At 35.6% G+C, this 22,369-nt stretch overlaps 1 protein-coding gene across 2 annotated transcripts; it reads right to left on the bottom strand.

Moving 5' to 3' along the window:
- Positions 1-377: 377 nt before the first annotated feature.
- Positions 378-21,377, bottom strand: DEPDC1 (DEP domain containing 1). Of its 2 annotated transcripts, XM_015142097.3 has the most exons (12): positions 21,204-21,377; positions 18,257-18,522; positions 13,331-13,487; positions 12,796-12,914; positions 12,249-12,379; positions 10,811-10,858; positions 7,828-7,968; positions 5,922-6,773; positions 5,316-5,488; positions 2,739-2,915; positions 1,390-1,575; positions 378-671 (listed from the first exon to the last, which is right to left on the bottom strand). In XM_015142097.3, the coding sequence occupies exons 1-12, from the start codon at positions 21,249-21,251 to the stop codon at positions 531-533; spliced, it is 2,439 nt and encodes an 812-aa protein (XP_014997583.3). In that variant the 5' UTR covers positions 21,252-21,377; the 3' UTR covers positions 378-530. The 2 variants fall into 2 exon arrangements, with proteins under 2 accessions (XP_014997583.3, XP_014997594.2); XM_015142108.3 differs by lacking the exon at positions 5,922-6,773 and having other exon boundaries at positions 448-671.
- Between the last annotated feature and the right edge of the window lie 992 nt (positions 21,378-22,369).

The raw sequence follows: 22,369 nt of genomic DNA, 5'->3' as shown, positions 1-22,369 counted from the left end.
AAACACATACATATATATAAATAGATCAAAAGTAGAAAAAGAATATATAAGAGAGTGCAACATTTGGCAGCTGAGAATTATTTCATTGAGTTTTCAAATATTCTTCACATTCTTATACTTAGAAACAAAGAAGTAACCCCAAACAACTAATTCATTAGCTAATATTTCAGAACTTGCACGCATGCAGATAAATTTTCTTTTAAAAACAGAATTATAGTTTAATCCCTAACACAGCTTAGTTTTCAAAATTCAAGTAAATAAAATTTTAGCACACATCATGATAGCCTTATTGGATAGCTGTGTTAAAAACAAAAAGTATTTGGTATCACCTATTGCTATGTGCTCTCAATTGAGATCTAGTTAGTTTACTAGGAGTCTCACATTGATAAACAACTATTTTGGCACTTCCTTACATAATGTGTTTATTTAGAAATACCTTATTAATGACAGACTTCCTTTTGAGTAGCTACATTCTCAGATATGGCTTCATTTATCAAAGTTCCACAAGTATTACATAATTTTGAATTCAGTTAGTATCTTAGACTACGGAACTTTGGTTTTCTTAAAATCAGCATTGGTTGCTTGATTGTAGGTTTGTCACCAAAAAGTGCTGCTTCACTCTCCGTGGTTGGAAATCTTTTCTGATATATCAAGGGATATTCCTTCTGAAACTTAAAGATGAGGTGAGAAATTAGAAGGTATTTAACATTATTTCCCCAGCTGAAGCAGTGCTCAACATTTTATAAGAATTCAGTGTCTTTCTCAAAGAAGTATTATAGAGATTAGTATCCTTTCATTTTATCCTTGCCTTTCCCTCTCTCTTCTCATGTGAATACTATAAGATCTCTTAGATCTCATTAACATTAACATTATAGGATTCTTTCTCTTCTGATGTTAACTATCCCTCTAAATTCCAGATCTTCTTTCCCACTGGTAAAACCTATGAAGGGCATAGGCATCTAGTATTCATACTTCTTTGAGTGTCTCAGACTTAGAATTGGACGTGCCAAAATCATGTGGCTACTGGGCTTTCAGAGCTAAAAATTCTAAAACATAGTGGTAAGTCACTCAAAGATACCTATCCATACCTTATAATTGTTTTCCCAGGCTAATCCAAGCTATAATTATACAAAATACTAGTGGAAAAGGAGAGTATATATTATTATTGTTAGTATTATTTCAAAATTCAGGATAAAGAGCAAAATCAGGTAGGTACTCACATGTTTTAGGTTAATGCACATATACAATACATCATAATATATAGTCCATATACCTCAAACTTAAAATCTAAAATATTAAAATAAGAAAGTAGATTCTAAATGTTATTAACAACCAGGAATAGCAGATTAGAAAATATTTACATAATTGAGAACTTGCTCATTCTCTTACCTGTTTTAGTTTTTTCCTTTTCTCTTTTAGAGGTAAACTCCTGTTTTTAATAATATTTTCTAAAAGTTCTGCAATTGCAGCTTGAGAGGTAGAAACTTTTTGCTCATCAAACTCCTGAGCACTAATCTGCTTACAGTATGAGTAAGTTGGCAAAGGAGCAAATAGTCCATCTCCAGGATTTTCAATCTGTAGTGAACAAAATGATATAACTCTGTTAATTCTGGTCATGTTCTTATATGATAAAGTATTCTTTTGACGGGATCTAGCACCTATTAAGTTACCACCAATCAAACATTCAGCACATTAAAAAAACTATGTATTATGCAGTAGAGGTGTGTAAGTCAGTAGGTTCTAAACCCAGCTCCATAATCTACTTCGTCTGTAGCATTCAACAATGTATTTAACTTTTCTTGGTCTGTTTTTTCATCATTAAAATGGAAATTACATAAGAAAATGTATATAAAGGGCTCAGCACATTATAAGCATTAAATAAAGACAGGTGTTATAATTATTACCATTAACTATGGATTTTATTCTTTTAACTATAAAATAACAATCTAAGTATTATTCTAATTCATCTTAAGACTTTAATGTTCCGACAGTGCAGATAGTAGATGATCAGCATATTTACTGAAATATTTTTAGTTTTCATGTATTTTTGTTTTGAGGCCTAGGGACATAGGCAGAGCTTCTAACATCTTCTGATAAGAGAAAGAAATTCTAGGAGATAGTTATAATTATAAGCCAGGGCAATATTAGAATGGTATGTATGGGAAAAACATAAACATGTATTGGGCAGCCAAAGACAATACAGTAGATGTCTGTTATTTTGGCTGCTCAGTATTCCTTCTTTCCTTCTCTTAATAATTCCTTTCCATTTTAACCCCTCTACCTTCACCTTTTGTGAAGAATAAATTCTCCTTTAATCTGTGTAGAACCAATCAGAGTAAGGCCCTATCTCCATCCTACTCACTCTTACCTAAACGATGCATATTTAACCTCAACTAGGCTAAGAGTTTATATTCAGAGCTTTTAAAATTGGAGATGGAGGAATGACTCTTTTTCCTTCGAACTGCAAATGTAAGGCTCTAACTCATGAACTTCAACTAGCCACATTCCTCATCATGTGAAGGAGCCACTGTCAAACACAGGATCAACACAGAAATAAGAGATGGAGGGATGGAAAGAGTCATACAGCTATTTGAGTCCCAGATTCTGTCTACATTCCTGACTTTTAGAGGTTGTTTACGGGAGCTGAAAAAGTCTCCCTTTTTGATTAAGCTACTGTGAGATGAGTTTGCCACTTGCAACTGACTACTGCAGAGAATTTTAAGACTCACAATACTTACATGTCCCTTTTTTAAGTAGTCAAGATGTTTTTCCACTGCAGTCTGTAAGTAAGAGGGTACTTGAAGAATTTCCTGATGATGATCCATTAAGAAAGAAACTAATCTTCCAGCAAGAAGCTCATCAAGATCCACTTCTTCAGCACAGCATAACACACATCGAGAAAAGGTATGTATCATCTAGAAAAATATTAAAAGATGTGAATTTAAAAAGCTAAGGTTGCATACAAACTAGAATATCAGTAATTTCCAGGTAGCATTATGTGAAGTATTGGGATAAAGTGATAAGCAGCCCTCAGTTTAAAAATGAGGACAATGATTTATACAGTTAGAAATGTAAGAATTTGATTATACTTAAATCCTTTTTAAAGTTTTTCCATGGCTGAGCATGGTGGCTCATACCTGTAATCTAAGCACTTTGGGAGGCTGAAGTGAGAGGCTCACTTTAGATAAGGAGTTCGAAGCCAGCCTAGGCAACATAGTGAAACCCTGTATCTACAAAGAAATAAAAAACTAGCCAGGCATGATGGTACGTGCCTGTTTCTTGAGCCCAGGAATTCCAGGCTGCAGTGAGCTGTGATCACAGCACTATACTCCAGCCTGGGTAACAGAGCATGATCCTGTGTAACCAGAAAAAAAAAAAAAAAAAAAAGTATATCCTTAATGTAATTCCCAAGAATTATAAAGGCTTTGGTTTTTCTACAATTTTGTCACAATTTTATCAGTAAACACCATAGGTTCTATTAATACCACATATATATGTTGCTTAAGCTTAAAGATGGTCAGAGAAAAATAACTAATTACATTAAATGAACCCCACAAAAAAACACAAAACAGGAGAATGTATAACATATAGAACACTTATATTCATAAGTGGTTGCAAAGTTGATGCCACTTAGCTTTTGAAATGCTGGAAAATAGTTTTTAAAAATGCTTATTCTGTCAGTCTTTAGACAGCAATTTAAAACACACATTTTTCAATTCCATCTTATGGGATCTTCAAATCCTGGGATAAAATTAATTACTATCACTTATTACTCTCATTACTCTCACTTATATCTATGCAACCCTCTAACTGTAACACACACACACACCTCATTCTAAAATACTTAGAAATCAGAATTCTGTTTTAAATATTTCATACATAGTAGAGGATTAGCATATTTACAGAATTGATAGATTTTCAGTTTTATTCCTACACATCAGTCAGGGTTTCCTGTCTCCTTCCATGGCTTAGACCTCAGCCTTTTGCTCTTTCTCCACATTCTCAGCCTTGTAGAGATCATCTACTCTCATAGCTTCAAGTACTATCCCTATGTAAAAGACCAAAACAATTTGCCTTCTCCCCTGATCTCTCTTCACCTGGCTCATAATTCCAACATTCTGCTGGATAAATTTCACTTAGAGTTCCTATGACTTCAAATCCTAAAAGTGCAAAACCAAAATTATCACCTTCCCAGTCATGTCTCTGAAAACGTCTTCCTCTATAAACTTCCTATGCTTTTTAATAGTGCTATAATTTCTCAAGAATAATTCCTCTTCTTTATATTAGGACTGTCATTGTTAAAGAACTATCTTTAATAACAAGTAGAAGAAAGCATAACTCTAGATTCCTTGCTATAAAAGCCTCTTGTCAATTGAAGTTGCATTTTGAGGAAGTGGTGACTTAAAAAAAATGAGAGAGAGAGATTAAAGATACTATTTCTTTTTTTTTTTTTTTTTTTTTTGAGACGGAGTCTCGCTCTGCCCCCCAGGCTGGAGTGCCATGGCCGGATCTCAGCTCACTGCAAGCTCCGCCTCCCGGGTTCACGCCATTCTCCTGCCTCAGCCTCCCGAGTAGTTGGGACTACAGGCGCCCGCCACCGCGCCCGGCTAGTTTTTTGTATTTTTTAGTAGAGACGGGGTTTCACCGTGTTAGCCAGGATGGTCTCGATCTCCTGACCTCGTGATCCGCCCGTCTCGGCCTCCCAAAGTGCTGGGATTACAGGCTTGAGCCACCGTGCCCGGCTAAAGATACTATTTCAAGAGTTCATTTCCAATCAATTATCAATTCATATGTCAAGGACATATGAATGCCCTTGTCCTCATTCTCACAAGGAGCCTAAGGCTGTTTGGCAATAGTGCTTCCCAACTTCTTGTCCACAATGACCTACTTTCCTATCACTATATTCTTTGAAACACTGACTTACTGTATTAAGTTCATTAGTTCTCTACTTCCACAGTTACAGTCTCCTTAAGCTTTCAACAGTACCTACATTTCCTCTTCCTTATCCACCAAACAAAACTGGCACAAGGCAACATAACATGTTCTGACTGGTCAATCACTATGAAGTGATTCAGGATGAATGAGCAGGCAAAATCCTCAGTCAAGATTAACACCAGCATGTGAAAGTATAATGAGTGTGTACAAAAGATTAATACACTAAAATTCTGCTGTTAGGAAAGGGTAAAGAGCCTTTCCAACCTAAGAATCCAGCACTTTAAGACTAAGACATCATTTGAGTAGTACTTTTACATAGTTTGGTCTTCTTATTTTGGTTTATGAATCAGATTTATTCTTTCTGTAAGAAATCAACTTACCAGTGATCTCGTACCCATTGCATCATGAAGTTTGGGCATATCAACATTTTGACTCATTCGGGAAATCATACGCATTAAAAGTTGCAGCTTTCTACGATTTGGTGGGGGAAGTAACAAACAACATAACTGTAGAGCATTGATGGCAACCCTCTCTAAATGAGGTTGCAGCAAACCTAGAATACAAAAATACCCCCCCCAAAAATCATCAATGACACTAGTTGCTTTCATACTACCAGTATATACACCTATAGAAAGAAGGTAAAATAATATCTTAGTATTTCATTTCTTTTAACTATTTCTAGAAATTACATTCCTCTAAAGCATGGTAAGATTCTCATTTTCTTTACAACTTATTTCTAAGTATAAAAATTCTTCACTTATTACAAATAAAGTGACTCAGAATAAATGAAATTGCAAACAAGAAAATAAGTGCTTTAGGTAAATAGAATAAATCTTGGTTACATCATAGACAAAAGTCTTTTATAATAATTCCTCTTGGAGGAAAAAAAATTAAGCAACTTCAAGGAATAAAAGCCAGGTAAGCAAAACACAGAGTTAGTAAACACTAAAAGTTAATATTGCATGCATTGAGAGCAACAGCCTTACTTTGTGTGCCAGTCAACATAGAAGAAGCTGGAAGTAAAGAATTTTCTGAAAGTTCTATTGTACTTTTGCAGAGTCTTTTATTGATTGTGGCACTAGACTCTCCAAGTTCACCTTCCATAGCTGTTTGCACACTTGTGCTGCCTTGTCCAACATTTGGTTTCATGATAATTTCAGCCACTGGTGTATTGATATAACTATTCCTTCTTGTACTACTTCTTAAAAGCAAACTCTGAGACCTACAAAGCTCTTTTGACTTGCATTTCCCATTACACAACTCCTCTTGGTCTTGAACAGTCAAAGTAGAGGTTCTCTTAAAACCAGCACTGAATGGCTTTTGAGTATTTTCCTCTGAATGAAGATTCAACAGGAATTCCTGTTTAGGCTTAGACTCTAAAAACAGTTTATTATTTTGTCCTTCTATGTTCGGAAAAGATTGATGAAAGACACTGGATGCCTCTTTACTTGAATTCCCTGACACATCTACAATTCCTTCCAAAGAACAGCACCTTGGTTTGTTGTTAGAGGCTAGATCATGCATACTGCTTAACCCTATTAAATTATGACAACTTCCTCCCATTATGTCATTAGCACTCACTCTTCTGTTTCTTAAATTAACTAGCTGCGTTTTCTTAGCACATCTTTCTTGAAATCCTGGATTGCTTATCTGTAGTCTCTCAGTAGAATCTGATTCTTCTTTGTTTTTTTCTCTATGAAGCAGACTGAGAAGAAGGCACTCAGTTGATTTGAAGGAATTCAAATTGTTTAAGTGAAGGAATTTTGAAGACTGTAGATCATCTTGGATTTTATGAATCCCACTGGATCTATCTGAAACTGTGACGTAGCCACAAACAACTACCAGGAAATGAAACAAAAATTAAGATGCAACTGTATGACAGTGGACAAAAATAAAACAAAAACAATAGTAAAGTTAAAAAATAAAGCATTACTACAGTGTATGTTGTTAGTATAGTATACATAGTAGTTGCTTAATTCAGAAGCCACTTAAATAGGACACATGCAACATTCGGTTACAAACGTGCAAGACAGATGAGTGGTTTTCCCACTTGTAATATAACTTTAAAAAATTATTTCAAGAGCCTAATTAAATGGATTGAGCCAGAATACGTTTAAAAATATCTGTTCTCAGTCTGCAAGTACTAGAAACCTCATAAATATAAGACAATTGTGGTGTTATAAAATACATATATTTGATCTTTGTCCTTAGTACCTGGTATGGAGCTCCTAAAATCCTTGGAATTTCCTGAATGATAAAGGTCTTTGGTTATTCATAACAAGCCTATTTCAGCATATATGAGTTCATGCTAAGGTAACTGAGGGCTGGCCATGGTTGGAATTTTCATCACCAACTACAACCTTGTGGGAGGAGAAATGGGCTAGAGATTGAGTTCAATTGACAAAAGTGACCAACGATTTGGTCAGTCATGCCTTGGTAATTAAACTTCAATTAAAACTCTAAAATATGCAGGCTGAGGGAGTTTCTAGCTTGGTCAAACACATGGATGTGCTGGGATCACGACATGACTAGAAAGGGTAGAGAAACTCTGTGCCACCCCTACCCTCATACCTTGGTCCTGTGTAACTCTTCCATTTGGCTATTCTTGAGATCTAGCTTTTATAATAAACTAACAGTTATAGGTAAAGTGCTTTTCTGAGTTCTGTGAATCATTATAGTGAATTATTGAATCTGGTAGGGGGTTGAGGGAAGTCCCGAATTGGTAGTTGGCTGGGTGGAAGTATGAGTAACCTGGGGACCTTATTTCACTGAATTTTAAAATAATTTGTAGGCTGCCACCTTCATATTTACCTATGGTTTTAGATCTTCTAAATTATAAGAAATGTGAAAACTTTAACAAAATGAACTAAAATCAGTAAAATCCATACATACCCAAAATGTTCACAAATAACTCGTAATATTCAAAAGTAAGTAGAGGTTCAGGGAGATCTAGAAAATAATCTGCGATTGTTCTGAATACATCTCGTTCAAATCCAACATAAGTTGGATTATTCATATCATTGCTTCTTGGCCCTAAGAAGTAGAAGGCAAAAGAAAAAGGTAAAGTATATTTTAATTTAAATACAATTTTTAAATACAAAAAGTATAAAATCTGTGTTTCATGAAGGAGTTATGTTTAACAACAAATTCTGCCACCGTTCAAAAATTTAAAGGGCATATCTCATTTTTCCTCATTATCTTTCCACTAGAAGCAGTCAATTGCTAGTATTTTGTTTTATTTTAACATTTGTATACCTGAAAAATCATACAAAAAGTAAAATTTTAATATCATTTTAAAAGCATTAGGGAAGCTTAGTTTACTAAGATTTTACTGTAATTCATTTTGTAAAGGAAAGAATATTTGGATAATACAAATAATTCCTTCAAATTGTCTTTGTGTAAATTTACATTTTCATGAATACATTTTGTCTGACATGAAACATAGCCTTAATGAATTTAAATAATATCTTTACATTGTTGTTTCTTAAGCTTTACACAACTATTGAAATAATCATACTTACTCATTTGTTTTTTCCTCAAAAATAAGATCTGATCTTATTTTATAGATAAGAAAACTGAGGCTAAGAGTACCTTGCCCAAGATGAAAAAGACTTTGGTAGCAAAGTTTGAATTAGAAGTTAGAGCAGTGTAAAATAAGAGCAAGGACCAGGACTTTTAGCTCCAACAACACTTAAAGTGTGGTTCATGGATTATATCACAGAATCATCCAATGTACCTATTAAAAATACAAACTCCTCTATGGAGACCAGAATCCATGAAGGTGGGGCCAGAAATTTACTGACCTAGAAATGTTTGCTTCTAGTTCACTAACTGAGTGGTTTCCAAACACTAACCTGAGAACCTTCACTATAATAATCTTCCGGGGGCATTTTTTTTTTTTTTTTAAAGATTCCTGACCTACTAAATCAACCACTTCAGAATCTCTGGAGAGTCTCTTTAGTGACTGTGGTGTGCATCCAGGTTTTAGAGCCATTATACTATCTTTCAAGTTAAAATGTTTCTCTTCCCAAGTCCAAATACTATTTCTTACTTCCCTGTTTCCAAACTTTTGTATGGACATACAAATGTGAGAACACACTAAAAAGAATTAAAGAAAACAATTCCCAATCTTAACAATAGAGCAAAATAGATATTTTTTTAAGGACATAAGAAATAGTATGTGGAATAAAAGATTTGATAATCATTAGAAAGTTCTCTAAGAAAATACATGTTTACAGGAATTAAAATATTAAAAATATAGAATTTATAGAGAATCCAGGTTTGAGCTGTAGCTCCTTTGCACTAAAAGAAGATACTCTAAGCTTTGGTTTTCTCTGTTGGAAAAATTGGGATGGTATACTGATTACTAATTCTTACATCTCACAGAATTACTCTAGGGGATCCAATAACAAGTAAAGTTAAGTCTTAACTGTGCCTCTGGCTAAATACATTGTTGCTAATTTGGAATCCAGTAAGTTATATAATTGGTATCATTTAGGTATTACATAGACTGGAAAGAGAAGGAAGACAGGCTCCCTAAAGACCAGATGTCAGAGAAATCCCTGTCAGTATGCCTATCTGAATTCCTAACCGTGAGCAAAGGAATGAAAGAGAAGAATACTTAACTATACTTGGAAAGTAGAAAGACAAATTCAAGTCTTAAGTTCATAATAAAGATTTTTATCTTAATTTGACAAATAAAATGTTTCTGTAAATGTATTTACTTTATTGCTATTTATTCAATGTCATTTTATCATATTGACAGCCAGTGGACAACAAAGGAATATAAAGTTACCCTCAACATTAATAAATCCCTATTAGCATTTTAGAAAACGCTAATTTTATATGAACTAGAAAATTATATTTGTAACTAAAACATAATTTAGCTTTTGATGATTTAGCTTATACCTTTGTACATTTAAAAAATTAACTTTGAAAAAATTAGGATTTTGTACTCATACTAGGGTTTTATGTTACAAAAATCAATTATCACTGATCATGATGAAAAAGCTCGATCAATTAAATGCTAAAAAAATTTCTGGATTAGTGACTGATAAGGTTTGGATCTGTCCTCACCCAAATCTTATGCCAAATTGGTAATCCCCAGTATTGCAGGTGGGGCCTGGTGGGAGGTGATTGAATCATGGGGGTATATTTCCCCTTTGGTGCTGTTCTTGTGATACTGAGTGAGTTATCACAAGATCTGGTTGCTTAAAAGTGTGTACCACCTCCGCACACAACCTTCCTCCTGTTCCAGCCATGTAAGACATGCCTGCTTCTCCTCCGCCTTCTGCCATGACTGTAAGTTGTAAGTTTCCTAAGGCCTCCTCAGCCATATTTCCTATAAAGCCTGTGGAACCATGAGCCAATTAAACCTCTATTCTTTATAAATTACCTGTCTCAAGCATTTCTTTATAGTAGCACGAGAACAAACTAATAGAATAACAGATAACCTTTTTTTTAATAACATAAAGTCACATTAATATATCTAGTATTCTATGCTTCTACACTATAGAAATCCCATGGAGTTCAAGCCATTTGAACTCTGTGCCTTATTCATGCGATTAGTGTGGATTTCACTTAAAAAATCCTTTGAGATCCTCTAGGCTATGACTTTATAATTTATGTGAACTAAACCATAAATAATATGCTTGAATTAAAAAATCACCTTCTTTCTAAACAGAAAAAGTTAAGGGCTTCATAATGTAATAAATTCCATTAGACTTTGATTTATATATCAAGATAAATGATATACTTTAATTTTATCAGGACTTTAATAAATTATTTTAAAAATTTCCTTGGTTCTTGTTAAATACTATCAATATAAAACACACACACACACACACACACACACACACACACACATTTAACTTACAATTTGCTAGGCACTTCATGGCAGATAATACCCAGTGAGGGAGGTCATCTACACAAAAAGAAAAATATTACTAAGTAAACCATACAATTTTTATGACAGTATATTTCAAAATATCACGCTTATGTGCAATTAAATGTATCTATACACATACACATACATGTTACATTTGTATATGTGTGTATTACCAGGATTAAAAAGTATTATATGTTTAATAAGACACAGGATCGAGTCAATATTTTAAAATAGAAAAAGTCTGAAAAAATTATAGAGATTCTGAGTTTGATCCATATTACATATAACAATTAAATACTGCCAAATTGAGGATTAATTATTTTGAGGGAGTGTTTAGATATAAATTCCACATTCATTTTTATCTACTATCACTACCTTTGCTTCATCCTTGTTTCTATTCTGCCTATTGCTATGCTATTTGAATATTAATGATTTGGGTGAGACCTATGATTGAAATGAACTGTATGTCGTTATTATGCTCCTTTTATAGTGAAGTTTGCTTAAAATCTTTCAAGTGCTACTGAATAAAATATGTTCCATAGAAATCTAGCACTTTTTTTACACAGGGTTACAAAGAATAGAAATCTTAAATGAGGGCATATACTGTTAACCATGTTATTTTAGATAATGGAAGAAGGGACTGGTCTACAGCCACATGCATAAGCCACATAGCAAACTCATCAGTTTTAACAATTACCTTTTGCTCCTACAATTAAAAACTCAAAGTTCTTGCCCATAAAAAGAAAATCAAAGTAATATATGTCAGTTAATTCCACAGCCAGAAACTTAGCACAAAAACATTAGCTACAATTTTGAGATTTATTGATACCTTTCTCATAATCTAAGTTTTCTAATACATCTATCTAGCTTGAATTATTTCCCTGATTTTTGTATCTAAATCTGAAATCAATCAACTATATAAATATATAAAACAAAAAAGCCTCATCTTTAGGAATCCTAGAATCCTCATCTTTAAAGTCTGAGCTTATTTTGTTGTGTTATTACAGTTTTGTATATATGTTTGACTCCTGTTAATTTGTACATAACTACTCATGTAAGCCTCATGAGCGTATGGACCATTTCTATCTTATCATTAAACTTTAGCACAATGTCTGACATGTTGGAAGCCCTCAACAAAAATGTGCTTAATCAAAACTTTTCTTATACTTGTATACCTTTTGGATGTTTAACTTTGTCATTTTTTTAATACCATGCATAAATCTATCTTAGCAGATAAAATATTTCTTATAATAGCATGAATAATACTCACTTATAAATTACTCCACTGTTATTACTAAAGCACTTATGATAGCCCCTCTGATGCTCCATGAAAGTATTCTACTTTCAACATTTGGGTCTCTCTTTACACTACTTGCAACCTTGTTGGCAAGTTTTTAAAAGTTCTAATTATTTTATTAATACCAACCTGATTTGTTTTGTAGTATAACTACTCCATGTTTACTTGTATTAGCCATGTTGTACATTATATATTGGGGAATTACTTGTTTTGGATTTATGACTTCTTCTAGGGATGGCACACCTAAAATGGTTTGCAGGCTAAATAGAAGAAAGAATATTAACTTTTTGTCTTTGTAAATAGGATAGATTATACATATGAATGAATATGACTAGTAAACAAAGCCATCAGAATATTTTATTTTTCTTAACTTCTAAAGACTTATATTTAGTATCCCCTTTCAAATGTATTTATCTCAGTAATCTTAAAAGGATTACAATATATATCCCAAACTATGGCCACAATGTTGATTCAAAGAAAAGGTGAATCATACCAAAGCATTCAATTTCTACTCTATTAAGCTATAACAAGAGTATTTATTTAAAAACACATATACAGGTTGCATTCTAACCTTTGATAATTAATCTGTTCTGATTCATTTGCATATTTTGATGTAAATGTCAAAATAATAATCAGAACACTTCAGGAACTTCATTAAAGCTTAATTTTATCTTACTAGATCAGAATAACACATTTCCAAACTTCTTCAACATCTTCCTGGCTTAGTTCTCTATTATCAGCTGCATTTTCTTGATCTTCATTGATTATTTTATGCTTTATTTTCTCGGCCTTTTCCTGAAAAAAGGATTATTTTGGTTTAATCTGGTATGCTCAAATTTTTAAATACTGAAAGCAACAATAATTCTATTACTATCAGTCCATTGTGGAGCTATAAAGTGTCTCCCAAAGAAATAATGTAACACGGTAATGGGGTTTTTAATTTTGCAGTTGTCCCTAGCACCCTCAAATCAATTTAAACCAAAACACACTTAAATTATATAACTATTGTTTTCAATTATGTCTCACTACCATTTTTGTTATTCTTTCTATGGGTCACAAACAATTTTATACATACATTTTCAGAACGTAATGTAGGTTAGGAGGTTTCAGTTCTGGATTTAAATATTAAAGAATCATTTACTTTTAATGATTCTATTATTGAGTATACCATAATCATATTTAAACTAGTAATTAGTAAAAGGATGTGTTACCTGAGATAAATGTAATCCATGCTTTTTAGGAGTTCTACGAGATAAGTTTCGTAATTTAAAAATACTATCTTTATCTTTGGAAAAGTTCTCTATGTTGTTTCTTTGCAACTCTGGATGCCTTCGTGGTGGAGTTTTAAGTGGCGAAGTTGCAGGAAATCTGGTTTAAAAATAATAAGCAATTAAATAAGGTGAGATTAGAAACAAACTTTTAGAGTCTATTTATTTCAAAATTCACATAAAGAGCCTGATTTATTAATACTACCAAGTAATAAAGATTCTAGACAAATAAATTTTCCCATTAAATCTTTAAAAAAATAGGTTTCTTCTTTCTTTAGTACATTGTGCATATTTTAACTTTATTTCTGGATAATTCAGGGTTATTACTAGGGTCAATTCTGGTAGAGGGGTATTGCTTACACAAAAAATGGCTCTAGAGTGCTACATTTTCTAAATTTCTTTGATGAGTTATCCAGTTTGTATATTCCCCCTTTTGTTTGTGCTTGTCCTACATTGTGGAACTTAGTTTCTGTTGCTTCTTTTGATTGTAATATTTTGGCCTCCTTTTATTTTAATATAAAATATTTCAAAGATATAATAAAACAATACCCATGTATGTAACTGGCAACCAATGTAATTGTTGACATTTTGCGACTTCTCCTTTATTATTTTTTTTAACTTTTATTTTAAGTTCAGGGGTACATGTGCAGGTTTCTTACATAGGTAAACTTGTGTTGTGGAGGTTTGTTATACAGATTATTTCATCACCCAAGTATTAAGTCGAGTACCCATTAGTCATTTTTCCTGATCCTATCCCTCCTCATACCTTCCATCGTCCAATAGGCCCCAGTGTCTATTGTTCTCCTCTATGTGTCCATGTGTTCTCATCAGTTAGCTCCCACTTGTAAGTGAGAGCATGTGGTATTTAGTTTTCTGTTCCTTAGTTAGTTTGCCTCCACCTCCATCTATGTTCCTGCAAAGTACATTATCTCATTCTTTTCTATGGCTGCATAGTATTCCATGGTGTATATGTACACATTTTCTTTATCCAGTATACAACTGATGGACATTCAGGTTGACTCTTTGTCTTTGCTATTGTGAATAGTTCTGCACTGAACATACGTGTACATGTGTCTTCATGACAGAATGATTTATATTCCTTTGGGTATATACCTAGTAATGGGATTGCTAGGTTAAATGGTAGTTCTGATTTTAGGATTTTAATGAATCACTATACTGTTGTCCACAATTCATATGGAACCAAAAAAAGAGCCCAAATAGCCAAGGCTATCCTAAGGAAAGAGAGCAAAGCTGGAAGCATCATGCTCCCAGACTTCAAACCATACTATAGGGCTGCAGTAAGCAAAACAAAATAGTACTGGTATAAAAACCAACACATAGACTAATGAAACACAATAGAGAGCCCGGAAATAAGACCATGCACCTACAACCATCCGATCTTCAGCAAAGCTGACAAAAACAAGCAATGGGGGAAACAATTTCCTATTTAACAAATGGTGCTGGGATAACAGGTTAGTCACATGCAGAAGATTGAAATGGGACCCCTTCATTACACCACATACAAAAATTAACTCAAGGTGGATTAAAGACTTAAGTGTAAAACCCAAAACTATAAAAAACCTGGAAGAAAACCTAGGCAATCTCATTCTAGACACTGGAATGGGCAAAGATTTCATGATGAAGATGCCGAAAGCAACTGCAACAAAAGCAAAAACTGACAGATGGGATGTAATTAAATGAAAGAGCTACACAGAAAAAGAAACTATCAATGGAGTCAACAAACAACCTATGGAATGGGAGAAAATTTTTGCAAACTATGAATCTGACAAAGCTCTAGTATCCAGCATTTACAAGGAACTTAAAAAAATTTACAAACAACTTCATTGAAAAGGGGGCAAAGGACAAGAACTGACACTTTTCAAAAGAAGACATATATGTGGCCAACAAGCATATGAAAAAAGTTCAATATTACTGATTATTGGAGAAATGCAAATCAAAACCATAATGAGATACCATCTCACACCAGTCAGAATGGTTACTATTAAAAAATAAAAAAATAACAGGTGCTGGCAAGGTTGCAGACAAAATGGAATGTTTATACACTGTTGGTGGGAGTGTAAATAACTCCTTTTTCTAAAAAACTGAAATTCTTTGCTCACTCATATCCCCCTCTTCCTGAGAGTAAAATATAAACTTATAGTTTCATAAAATAAGCCTATAGTTGTATTTCTTTTCCATGCTTTTATATTTTTAATAAATGTATATAAACAATATGTGATTTGGTGTTTTTTCACTTTATTGTATCTTTTACATCTTTTTTTTTTTCTTCTCTGTCACCCAGGATGGAGTGCAGTAGTATGATCACGGCTGACTACAGTCTCAATCTCCTAGGCTCAGCCTCCCAAGCAGATGAGTCAACAGGCACCAGGCACGTGCTACCATGCCTAATTTTTTTTTTTTTGTAGAGACAGGGTCTCCCTATGTTGTCCAGACTGGTCTCTAATCCCTGGATTCAAGTGACACTCCTGCCTCGGCCTCCAAAAGTGCTGGGATTACAGGTGTGAGCCACCCTGCCTGGCCTCATACATCAAATTTATTCAAAAAGTTTGTAGTGATCTCAAAAGTTTGAAGACCTCAGAAGTATGACCTTGGTCTTCAAAATTCTCTTAGACTTTTACCAAATGACTTTTAGAATCTGCTTATTAAGTTCCACAAAGAAACTATATTGAAGTTTTGAATGAAAATGCACTGAATTTCTATTTCATTTTGGGAGGAATTGACTTGTATATACATGATACTAAGTATTTTCATTCATGAACAGGGTATCTTTCTCCATTTATTCTATTTAATACAATTTAATACTTTTCTCCAATAAGGTCTTACACATTTTTGGTAAACTTTATTTTTACATACTTTATAGTTTTGTTACCATCATAAAAGACTAGGAGAGGCCAGGCGTGGTGGCTCATGCCTGTAATCCCAGCACTTTGGAAGGCCAAGGTGGGTGGATTGCTTGAGGTCAGGAGTTTGAGACCAGTCTGGGAAACACAGTGAAACCCCATGTTCACAAAAAATGCAAAACTTAGCTGGGCATGGTGGTGTGCGCCTGTAGTCCCCGCTACTTGGAAGGCTGAAGCGGGAGGATCGTTTGAGCCCGGGAGGCAGAAAAGACTAGGGGCAGAGAGACTAGTTGAGGATTTATGCAGAAATCCAAGTAAAACAAAAACAAAACAAATAAAGAGAAATCCAGGTAAGAATTATAGCCTAACAAAAAGAAGATTCATCTTGGAGAGAGATGTGCAAAGATCAGAGAACTACTTAGGCAGCACAATAGACTAAATCATATTTAAAGGAGAAGAAAGGGAAAGAATCAAGGCAACCAGAGGGAAGGCAATGCCATTTATTCAGATAGGAAACCTAAGAAGACAAAATTTAGGTTAGGGGGTGATAGTCATTTTTCTATATGGTATATTTGAAGTGCCTTTCCAGGAGGCAGTTGAAAAAAATGGGCCGAAGGCTCAGGAGAGATATTTCAGGAGAGGCCTGAAAGTCTTAAGAAAAGTAGGTGAAGACATGGCATGAGATTGCCTAGGGAGAAGATGAAGTAAAGACAAGGGCAGGAAGATGGGCGAGTTAAAGGATGAGCAGCAGTAAAGGAGCCCACAAAGATAACTGAGCAGTAGTTAAGACAGGAAAGATTTGTAGAGTGCTATACAAAATGGATTATTCATGATTGTTATTGTAGTTTACTTGTACGACATAAACCATTTTTGGTACGTAGGAAACAATAAATTCTTAGACATTTCATTTGAAAAGTACCTAATGTAGAAAAAAAAAAAGCATGGACATTAGATTCCACAGGCCTACTTTAATGGCTATATAACAAAGAACCGTAAGTCATAAGAGAAAAAGCAATTATGCTGACCTGTGGGAGTCAGAAAATCTCCACAGAAGAGGTTATGAAAGAGCTGAGATTAAAATAAATGTATAAGTTTACTAGCCTGACAAATGTGTACAGTGGAAAAACATTTCAGGCAGACAGAACAAGATTTGTTGAAGCATGGTCTCAGTTTCCCCATCTGTTAAAAGGGGTTAATATCTACCCTGCTTGGCTACTACAGCAATTAAGTAGGAACACATATGTAAATCATCAAATGGAGTTTCTGTTATATCTTAACTGCTTAATAAATATTCTCTTTAACCTGTGGTATACTTCTTCTGTTATCATTGTTATTTTTTGAGAGTCTTGCTCTGTTGCCCAAGCTGCAGTGCAGTGGTGCAATCTCAACTCACTGCAACCTCTTACCTCCCAGGCTCAAGCACTTCTCGTGCCTCAGTCGCAGGTGTGCACCACCACACCCAACTCATTTTTTGTATTTTTAGTAGAGACGGGGTTTCACCATGTTAGCCAGGCTGGTCTCAACTCCTAGCCTCAAGTTGATCCCCACACCTCAGCCTCCCAAAGTGCTGGGATTACAGGCATAAGCCACCTCACCTGGCCCTGCTATTTGTTATGTAAGATTTGCTATTACTATATTACATGTATTCTTAAATTAAATGTTCGAAGGGAAGGATCTGTGAACTTATAAATCTAGAAACTATGCAACTAAGGTCAGTAATATGTCCTTAAAACGTTATAAAGTGTTCAGAATATGCAGAAGTGATAATATCTCACTATTTCCCTTCCAATTCCCTACTTTATTATATATGCTAACACTTAAAAACTTTAAATTTTGTAGCAATTAACTTTCACATTATAATTTTTCTAAATGATTTTAATTGAACTGAGAGCATTAATAGTTTTCCAAAGAAATATTACTTCTTTGAAGAAGCTGCTGTTATAGTAAAAATATAAGTAGAGATAAAACTACAGTAATTCAGTTTTACAGTTACATATCTGTTCATTACCTGAAGAGCTGGTTGTTATCATCAACATTTTCTGATCCCCACCTCCCTTTGATATCTTCAATTACATGATTCTTAAGAAATTTCCTCAACAGTTGGATAGTCTGTTGCCTTGTAACTTCAGGACCAAAATTGCTATTATTTCTTAATAGATCATAAAGCCAATCCACTGCTTCTCCTGCTGTGAAACAATTACCATATTTTTTAAAGTGCTGTCTGTGTTTTCTTAGAGGCATTCCTGCTCGAAAAGATGTGGTAACTTCATTCCACTGTAAAAAGAAGGAAAATATTTTTAAAAATTTGAAGAAAAATTAAATCTCATATTGATTTGAAGTACATTAGGTAAAGATAATTCTTTAATTCACATCTGATTACATCATAAAAATTCTTGAAGAATCATTCATCTTATTTGTGCCACATAAAATTTTATATCTGGCTGGGCGTGGTGGCTCACCAGAAGTTGGGAGTTCGAGACCAGCCTGACCAACATGGTAAAAACCCATCTCTACTAAAAATACAAAATTAGCCGGGAATGGTGGCGCATGCCTAAAGTTCCAGCTACTCGGGAGGCTGAGGCAGGAGAATTGCTTGAACCTGGGAGGTGGAGGTTGCAGTGAGCTGAGATCGCATCATTCCACTCCAGCCTAGGCAACAAGAGCAAAAAAAAAAAAAAAGAAAGTACATCTTACACTGCTTTCTTTTTATTAATTCTAGTGCTGTAGTAATATTTTTATGTAATAGTTTTTTTATTAGAAGCACTTCATTGGCTTATCAGCTTGTTTAAGAAACCTAGAAATAAGGAAGAACTACAATCAATATAGAAAACATTCATCCTTGTTTTTTACCTCAATTAATATTAATGTTGGTAGCACTGTGCTTCACATTCATTATTTCACTTTAATTATCACAATTCTATGAAAAGGTACTATTAATTTCTCATTTTTCACATAAGGAAAATAAAGCAGAGAGATTAATAAAATGACCAAGGTCACACAGCTAGGTGATGAACGTAGGCATTCAAATCCAGGTGTGACTGACTCTAGAACCTGTACTCTCAACTACTGTGCTGGCCAAACAAAACTTATGGCAGGCAATAGTTTTACTGGTGAAGTATCTTTAACATGAAAAATGGCTTATGTATTTACTATAGCATCACTTTTGTGAAGATTCCTGTAATGAACATAGAACAGATGGGATACATTAAGTAAGATGAAAGTCCATTGCATATTTAATGACCCTGTGACATGTACATTTTGCAAAGATATGATATTTTTTAAACTGTCCTCAAATCAGCCAGACCTCTACATTTATGACCGCTCTAACGGTGGAGCATGGAGGTGATGTTGGTATAGAATAAACACATCACTTTTTAATAGAAAAATCCTACGTTAGCGGTCAAATCTAATTTGCAACCCATTATGCCACTATTAGCTATGTTACTGCTTTTCTAACCTATGTGGCCCCCATACCACAAGACAGAATTTAAGGGCTGAAAACTTGATGATTATATTGTTTTCTTTCCACACTTTCCCACTTTATATATTTATTTATCCAAGAAACTGATATTGAGCTGCTCACTCTGCACTGGCCTGAGGATACAGTAATAAAAATGACAGAAAGGGTCTCTGTACTAAGGGAGATTACAGAATGGCTTTCCTGAGATGTAGTACAGGGTAGTGGTTTTAAGAACAGGCTCTGGAGTTAAGACTACTAGGGTTAGTTTCCCAGTTCTAGCTCTGCCACTACTGTTTATGACATTTTGGGCCTATCTTCAATCTCTATGCCTCAATCTCCTTAACCACGAAACAGGGACAAAAGGACCTAACGAATGGGCTTATTGGAATGATAACATGATGTAATATATGTGAAGTACTAGTAAGCATTCAGTGCATGTTTTCTTTTTCAGCGGGTTTATACTACTTTCATCTAATGGGTTTTAAATTACGTGGCAGGACTACCTGATTGAGGTTCCTTCCTGTCCTAAATTCCACCCTTCATATTGATAAATATGGCCAATAACTTCCTAAGTAGCAGAATCCATGTGAGATTGCCATACCAGGAAGATCTGAATTCTACCTCTGCCATTTTCTGTTGATGTGACTTTAGAAGGCATGTAACGTCTGTGAGCCTCAGTGTGCACACTGGTAAAGTAGGGCTAATAATACATGCTCGCCTGAAGGGCATTCCTAAGAGGAAAATGCTTGTTATTCTGCAGATCACAACACACTTTCAAAAACAGCATCCTCCTGGGAAACCCCTTAAGGCGAGCATGTATTAGTAACCTTTACCAGTGTGGAAACAGGCTCGCAGAAGGTAGGGGACTCCCCTAACGTCACATAACCAGTACCACAGTATCCCATAGAACTGAAGACCCAACGGCACGAAACGCGTTGGGAGTGCTATACATGCAAATTCAGGAGCCGCCAGCAGTGGTTACTGACGGGTACTCAGAAATACCGTTTTGAAACAGGCAGCTGTTCTCCTAGTGCTATTCGGCCGGTACATCCTGCTTTAAATTCTATGGGTTCAATAAACAAAATTGTCACATTCGGGCTTGCCCACAACCTAACCCTACAAAGCTTTGGCGCTCACTCCCAATTGCTCCCTAATTGTGAGGCGGGCAGAAAATCAGACGGGGTGAGCGGCGAAATCGGAATATTCTAAGACGCCCCCAGGGCACAGGACTTGCTCCTCAAAGCGAGTCTGGTGCGGTCTACGCGCGGTGCTTCCTTTCGGACCTGAGACTCAGATCCTCAAAACAGAGGGAGCGGTGAGTCTGGCAAAGGTCGCATACCCGTTACTTCTCCTCGCCAGCGTTTTCACTGAACCTAGGGCTCCTGGGACTCATCCCTCCAACCGAGGTAAAACTGCGAACGGTCCAGGTGAAACTGCGGACAGTGGTGACCGCCGTCAGCTCGCTGACCGGTCCCGTCTATCCGAGCTGTCTTACCAGCTTGGTGGCCCGATAAGGCCCGGGAGGCACACCCCGACTCTCCATAGGTCTGTCAGCGCCTGGTGGCGTCCATGGCGGCGAAGGCGACACTCAGGCCCAGCGGCCCGGGTAGTGGCGAGTCTCGGCACAACCGTTGGCCCCGCCGCCGATTTGAATAGCATAGAGGGCTGCGCGGATTGGCCGCGCCGCGGGTCACGTGATGCCGCAGCCAGCCTTGGGACTGAGTCGGCTGGGGCGGAGGAGGCTCGGCAGCATTTCGGAGCTCCGGTAGCTGGCGCGGGCTGGGGTGGGCTGGGCTGGCCTGGGACCGCCCCGGTGAGACAGGTTCGGGTTTCCCTGGCGCTGCTTCTTCCTCCTCCGGTCTACGGCGAGGCGGAGTCATGTTTTTGTACTCAGAAGGGATGAGCTGTTTAGTTCCAAACGAAATTACTTGGAGTCCAGCCTTTGGTTTAAGGAAATTTGAAAAGACAAGAAAATACGGTTTTTCTGCCTGGCCCCACAGGATATTCAGCAGTTAGCTTAGAAAGCAAAGCAGCCTGATGGATATATATCGCAGTTTTTCTCTCTATCCTCTCTCTCAGCAGGGGCCATGATTCTCTGAAGTGCTAAAATGCAGGGTCACAACCCCCTAATTGTGCAGTAAAATGGATCATTCAGAACCCCCCCGACTGGGTAATAAAGTGAATCATAGGTAGACTTTCTTAAGTACATACAATGTGGGGCTTGGGAAAGGTTGTGTACAACTTGCCAAATTGCTTGGCTTAAAATCTACCACTGTATAAGAATCCTGGTTATGTTTGGATCATGATTATACACTTAAAATTTCACTGGGATCTTAGAAAATAAATCTTCAATAGAAGTCAGTTTTCAAATGACAAAAACTACATTCCGAAAGTTGAATAGACTTACTCAGTCTTAGGTCTCCTTGGCAGAGCACAGACTTCATGATTTTAATAAATACCCTGTCACCAGTCTGAAACTATTTGATGCTAAGAATCCCTTAGTACAGTGGGAGATTGCTTGAGTGATTTGAAGCTGTGGAAGAATTCACTTGGAAATTAAATAGCAGTTTAAGAGGATAGGATGCAGTAAAAAGAAGAGATAAAGGAAAATGTTCAGGGAGTGGTAGTGTAGGTCTGTGGAGTTTTCCTTAATTTGGGTTA

The sequence above is a fragment of the Macaca mulatta genome, chromosome 1 (genome assembly GCF_049350105.2).
Source record: "Macaca mulatta isolate MMU2019108-1 chromosome 1, T2T-MMU8v2.0, whole genome shotgun sequence".
NCBI classification, from domain to species: Eukaryota; Metazoa; Chordata; class Mammalia; order Primates; family Cercopithecidae; genus Macaca; species Macaca mulatta.
The sequence above is the reverse complement of the archived record's forward strand: the minus strand, read 5'-3'. Positions and strand labels throughout refer to the sequence as shown.

What these genes read in the sequence shown, in the direction of transcription:
- DEPDC1 (XM_015142097.3), bottom strand. Translation starts at nt 21,251, where the DNA reads ATGGAGAGTCGGGGTGTGCCTCCCGGGCCTTATCGGGCCACCAAGCTG. An exon ending in AAATGTGTTATTCTGATCTA is followed by an intron (nt 12,380 to 12,795) that starts GTAAGATAAAAT and finishes TCTTCTATTTAG; the next exon opens with CCTGCAAACCATTTTAGGTG. An exon ending in ACTACTTAAAAAAGGGACAT is followed by an intron (nt 1,576 to 2,738) that starts GTAAGTATTGTG and finishes TGTTCACTACAG; the next exon opens with ATTGAAAATCCTGGAGATGG.